Consider the following 5816-nt stretch of genomic DNA (forward strand, 5'->3'; position numbering starts at 1 on the left):
GTCACCATAAGATTTCCTTTTTATTAAGTGGATTTTTGAAAAATACGGAGGAAAAAATATGGACAAGATAAATGGCAACTTCTGGGTGAAAGGATTGAAGGTATTTTTTTTCCTAGAGATCAAAACTAGAACTTCATAATGATGTAAGCTCAATACATAAGTCAAAATAATCATAAATATATATGTACCTAATATATGAAGCAGAGACTGATGGAATTAAAAGAAGAAATAGATCCACAATCGTCACAGATTTTAACATTTTTCTCAGAAATTGATAGAAAAACTGCATTGAAGGTATTTTAAAAATTCTTTCATCCTTTTCTGTGTTTTCCAAGCTTTTCTACATTGTGCCTATATTCTTTTTGTCCTAGGGCAAAAAACAAACAAACAAACAAAAAAAGATGCATTTTTAAAGTGCACCCAAATAAAATCTTAAAGGTACAGGGAAGAAGAGCGGCGAAGGTGGAAGACAAGGGAGGCACAGAAGAGGTTAAGCAGAGGCTCGAGGATGAGGACCTAACTAGGTGCACCTTGCGGGAGAATATGCAAAATGTAACCGGAGTGATCACTGTGATTTGGGAAAGGCCTGCCCCATTCTGGGTCTTTGTTTCCGCTTCTAAAGGAGCCTTTAGGACCGCAGTATTGAGCCGCTAAGCGACGAAGGCGTTCTTGCTTGCCGCGAGACTCGGGGGGTGGGGAAGGCGGTGACTGGGTTACCCCGGAAGTGGGGAGCGCTGCCCTCCGGTATCCCCGGCCTTTCCAGCCCCGACCCGCCCACGCCTAGAGGGAGGAACGGCCTTGGCCCCGGGCCGCAGATAGGCGCCCCCTGGGACACAGGCGGAGCCTCGCGGCTTGGGGTAGAGGCTGAGCAGCTGCGCAGAAGCGGGACCGGCGTTGAGCTAGCGGCGGGAGGCTGGGCTAGACCTGGGAGAGCTTGAAGCTGCACCTGGACCCGAGCCTGCCGCAGGTAATTAGCGCCCTTCTCCCTCGATCCCGAGGGCAGGCTGCAGCTTCCAAGCTTGTGCCTGCACCCGGGGCACGGAGTGATTCCTATTGGGGCCCGGAGGACTTAGATCCCAGCAAACCTTGCCCACCTTAGCTAGAAATCATAGCTCACGCCCATCCAGCGCACTCCAGCCTAGAGCCCCTGACGGGAGCCAAGAGGCTGTGACACGCGCCACCCCTGCCCGCAGAAGGTGAAGTTGGTGCCACGTGTTGGGTGATCCAGAAGGGCGGCTGGCCCTTGGCACAGTGGGCACTAATACCAGGAACTGTAAGAAATTGCCCACAGTCGGAGGAAACACAAAGCTGAGACTATGGGAATCCTGGCTGAGACTCCTACTCTTACTTGCTGTGTGCCCTTGGTGACTCCCTTAGCCTCTCTGATCCCCAGCCGTCTTCCAGAACGGGGGTCATCATCTGCCCAGATCACTCCGGGGGTTGCTGGGAGTCTCAGTGACTTACTGCTAAGAAAATGACCTGCAAACTGTAAAGTGTGCTGTGCTGTGAGCAGTGATCTTACTATATGCAAGTGGAAGCTCTAAGCACAGACCCTATTTATTTAAGCCCCTAGAGGAGGAACAGCCTTGGCTTAGCATGAAAGACTTGCCAGCCTTGGCCTATGACTATCTCTCTCACCTGGTTAGCCCCTCCACTCCCCCACTCCTGGGTTGTTACCCCTCCCCTGCGATCCCTCCCTTCTCAGACCCAGGTCTTTGGACCCAAAGTTTCTTGTGTCTCAACACGGCACAGAGCTCTGAACAGGTTGGAACCTGAGTGTATCCCTTATAGGTCTGCTGGCTCTACCACCCTCCAAGGGAGGGCTCTGATTTATATGAAGCTGGGGGACCTGGCTGGGGCTTTGCTTTCCAGGATTCCCAGTGGCAGAGGGTGAGCCATACAGCGGTGGGGAGTGGGGGTGGAGAAGGCAGGTGCAATTCCTTTTGGCTGCTGGGTGGGTCAAGGCTCAAGTGAAACAGAGAAGGTGAAGGGATTGATGTCCTGGCTAAAGAGTAACTGTTTCAATGAATCTGTAAGTTTTATACCCCATTTAAATGTCATTGAATAAATTTTATATACTGTCTTAATTTTATAGTTGGTTTAAAAAGTGTTTTTTTTACATTTATTTATTTATTTTGAGAGAGAGAGAGAGAGAGAGAGAGAGAGAGTGAGAGCAAACTGGGAGAGGGAGGGGCAGAGAGGGAATCCCAAGCAGGCTCCGTGCTGTCAGTGCAGAGCCCCATGAGGGGCTCGAACTCACGAACTGTGAGATCATGGCCTGAACCGAAATCAAGAGTCGATGCTTAACCGATGGAGCCACCCAAGTGCCCCTTTAGTTGTTTTAATAAAGTCTGCCCTGTTTTCAGAGTTGTAGGCAAGAATAAACAGGCCCTTCTTCCCAGCTGCTACCAGACTTGCTGCACTCCTGGGAAATTGAGACCTTTGCCCTGGGTCTGGCTGGGCCAGTGTCTGAGGCCAGCTCTGATATACTGGGGTGGAGGCTTACCATGCTTTTTATGTGCACAGCTCTGTTCAGTGTAGCCCCGTGAGGCCTTTCACATAAGAGGAAACTGAGGCACAGAGGTAAAGTGAAGCAAGCCCCTGTTTCAGAGGTAACTCTGTCAGTCCCTTGGTTTCTACCCATTATTAGGTCAAATCGCGAACAGTCTTTGTGGAAATTTTGATGTGTATCACTGAATAACTAGCTGTTGGGCAGCTACTCTGTAGCAGGCATTCTTCGAGGTATCAGGGACACAGCAAAGCAGGGGAAAAAAATGTCGGCCCTCTCGGAGCTGATGTTTTATTGGGGAGAGGCAGACAATAAACATGTGAGTGTGTAAATATACTATTTGGTGTGTCAGATGGGGAGAAATAAGGCACGGGGTAGGGGACAGAGTGCTGGAAGTGAGAAAAGTTGCACTTTTATAAATTTTACAAAGGGCAGTCAGGGGAGGCCTTGCTGAGCAGGTGACATTTGACCCAAGACCCAGAAGAGGTGAGGGAGTGAGCTGGGGGAAAGATGGGACATGAAGGAGATGGGTTCTTTAGGGCCTTTGTACCCCTTACAATCCATGTTTTTAGAAGTGACACCCCTTTATGCTAGCATCTTGGAACATCTTAGCTGGTGGGCCTTTGGGGGACCACTTTGTCCCCTGTCACCCATTCACTCTGGTTCCCCCTGTCCCCCTCCAGAGTCGTGAGCATGCTACGCTTCCTGGTGCCTGTGCCCCGACTGCTCTGCCTCTATGGCAGGACTGCCCCATACTCTTCGGCAGCTGCCCTCCCCAGCCCCATCCTGAATCCAGACATCCGCTACAACCAGCTGTTCATCAACAATGAGTGGCAAGATGCAGCCAGCAAGAAGACCTTCCCAACAGTGAACCCCACCACGGGAGAGGTCATTGGCCACGTGGCTGAAGGGGACCGGGCTGATGTGGATCGGGCTGTGAAAGCAGCCCGTGAGGCCTTCCGCCTGGGGTCTCCGTGGCGTCGGATGGATGCTTCAGAGCGGGGCCGGCTGCTGAACCGCCTGGCTGACCTTGTGGAGAGGGATCGTGTCTACTTGGCCTCACTGGAGACCTTGGACAACGGGAAGCCTTTCCAGGAGTCTTATGTCTTGGACCTGGATGAGGTCATCAAAGTATACCGGTACTTTGCCGGCTGGGCCGACAAGTGGCACGGCAAGACCATCCCTATGGATGGCGAGCATTTCTGCTTCACCCGGCATGAGCCTGTTGGTGTCTGTGGCCAGATAATCCCATGGAACTTCCCCTTGGTCATGCAGGGCTGGAAGCTCGCCCCAGCGCTTGCCACAGGCAACACTGTGGTCATGAAGGTGGCAGAGCAGACCCCCCTTTCTGCCCTGTACTTGGCCTCCCTCATTAAAGAGGCGGGCTTTCCCCCTGGGGTGGTGAACATCATCACTGGCTATGGCCCGACGGCAGGAGCGGCCATCGCCCAGCACATGGATATTGACAAAGTTGCCTTCACCGGCTCCACTGAGGTGGGCCACCTGATCCAGAAGGCGGCTGGCGATTCCAACCTGAAGAGAGTCACCCTGGAGCTGGGCGGGAAGAGCCCCAGCATAGTGTTGGCCGACGCTGACCTGGGCCATGCTGTGGAGCAGTGCCACGAAGCCCTATTCTTCAACATGGGCCAGTGCTGCTGTGCAGGCTCCCGGACCTTCGTCGAAGAATCCATCTACGATGAGTTTCTCGAGAGAACCGTGGAGAAGGCTAAGCAGAGAAGAGTCGGGAACCCCTTTGAGCTGGACACTCAGCAGGGGCCCCAGGTGGACAAGGAGCAATTCGAACGAATCCTGAGCTATATCCGGCTTGGCCAAAAGGAGGGGGCAAAACTTCTCTGCGGTGGGGAGCGTTTGGGGGAGCGTGGTTTCTTCATCAAGCCCACGGTCTTTGGTGGTGTGCAGGATGACATGAGGATCGCCAGAGAGGAGATCTTTGGGCCTGTGCAGCCCCTGTTTAAATTCAAGAAGATGGAGGAGGTGATCGAGAGGGCCAACAATACCAGATATGGCTTGGCTGCCGCCGTGTTCACTCGGGACCTGGACAAAGCCATGTACTTCACACAGGCACTCCAGGCTGGCACAGTGTGGGTAAACACCTACAACATTGTCACCTGCCACACGCCATTTGGAGGGTTTAAGGAATCTGGCAATGGGAGGGAGCTGGGGGAGGATGGGCTAAAGGCCTACACCGAGGTGAAGACAGTTACTATCAAGATTCCTCAGAAGAACTCATAAGAATGGCCACCACAGAGACCCTCCTCCAGTCCAGGAATTCCATAATCACCTAGACCAGCGGTTGCCAAATCATTTTTTAGCCCCAGCCCCCACTTTATTTGTCCCAAATGAACTCTTTGAGGGAAGCTCACCAAATAAAGCAATTGAAATGAGAGCAGCTCTAGTTAAAGCAGGGTTGGGGACTGGGCTCAAAGTTCTACCCACCTGCCCTTTGGTCCCAGCCCCCTTGGTGGCCCTGAGTTACTTCCATGAAATCTTGGGAGTCTAGAAAATACATTGAAAACCACCTGGACAGTGGCTTTCAGTTCTTCCTTCTGATCCAAGAACTTCCCAGTGGATTAACCTGATGGCTTAGACATAGGATGGGAAGGCGTTAGGAATTTCGAACTGGGTGGATGCCAAATCTTGGCCCCATTTTTCAGTGACTTAACCTAAAAATTAAGGATGCTTTTCCTTTTTAAATTACCAGTTATCAGGCTGTTTTGCTTGCTTACCCTACATTTTGTTACTGATTTTCCTTCATTTGAGGGAAGGAGTGGGCAAAGAATGCATTTATATAACCATTCCTTTAAAGTAAACAACCCAAGTATCCATCAGTTAGTGAGTGAGTGGATAAGTGAAATGTTTCCATGGAATATTCCTTGCACTACTCAGCCATAAAAGGAATGAAGTACTGACACATTCTACATGGATGGACCTTGAAAACATTAGGCTGAGTGGAAGAAGCCAGACATACGAGGCCACATATTGTATGATTCCATTTATAGGAGATGTCCAGAATAGGCAAATCCAGAGACCCAAAGTACATCCGTGGTTGCCAGGTATTGGGGGAGGAGAGAAGGGGGAGTAACTGCCAATGGGTATAGGATTTCTTTTTGGGAAGTTTTGAAGGGTTCTGAAGTTGGATAGTAGTGAGAGTTGTACAGCTTTGTGAACATACTAAAAAGTGCTGAATTGCACAGCGATTCACATAAAAGGGTGAATTTTATGATATGTGAATTAATTTCAATTAAAAATTAAATAAAAAATACTCATAATTCCATTTGCAAATGAA

General features: G+C 50.5%; 1 protein-coding gene across 2 annotated transcripts; it reads left to right on the top strand.

Moving 5' to 3' along the window:
- The first annotated feature begins 699 nt into the window (after positions 1-699).
- ALDH1B1 (aldehyde dehydrogenase 1 family member B1) lies at positions 700-5816 on the top strand. 2 transcript variants are annotated; one of them, XM_043565382.1, is made up of 2 exons: positions 700-967; positions 3193-5816. In XM_043565382.1, the coding sequence occupies exon 2, from the start codon at positions 3203-3205 to the stop codon at positions 4760-4762; it is 1560 nt and encodes a 519-aa protein (XP_043421317.1). In that variant the 5' UTR covers positions 700-967; positions 3193-3202; the 3' UTR covers positions 4763-5816. The 2 variants fall into 2 exon arrangements, with proteins under 2 accessions (XP_043421317.1, XP_043421318.1); XM_043565383.1 differs by lacking the exon at positions 700-967 and adding an exon at positions 983-1364.

Source organism: Prionailurus bengalensis, chromosome D4, assembly GCF_016509475.1.
Source record: "Prionailurus bengalensis isolate Pbe53 chromosome D4, Fcat_Pben_1.1_paternal_pri, whole genome shotgun sequence".
Lineage (NCBI taxonomy): Eukaryota > Metazoa > Chordata > Mammalia > Carnivora > Felidae > Prionailurus > Prionailurus bengalensis.

Excerpts from the sequence above, each read along its gene's own strand:
- ALDH1B1 (XM_043565382.1), top strand. The coding sequence starts at position 3,203 with ATGCTACGCTTCCTGGTGCCTGTGCCCCGACTGCTCTGCCTCTATGGC.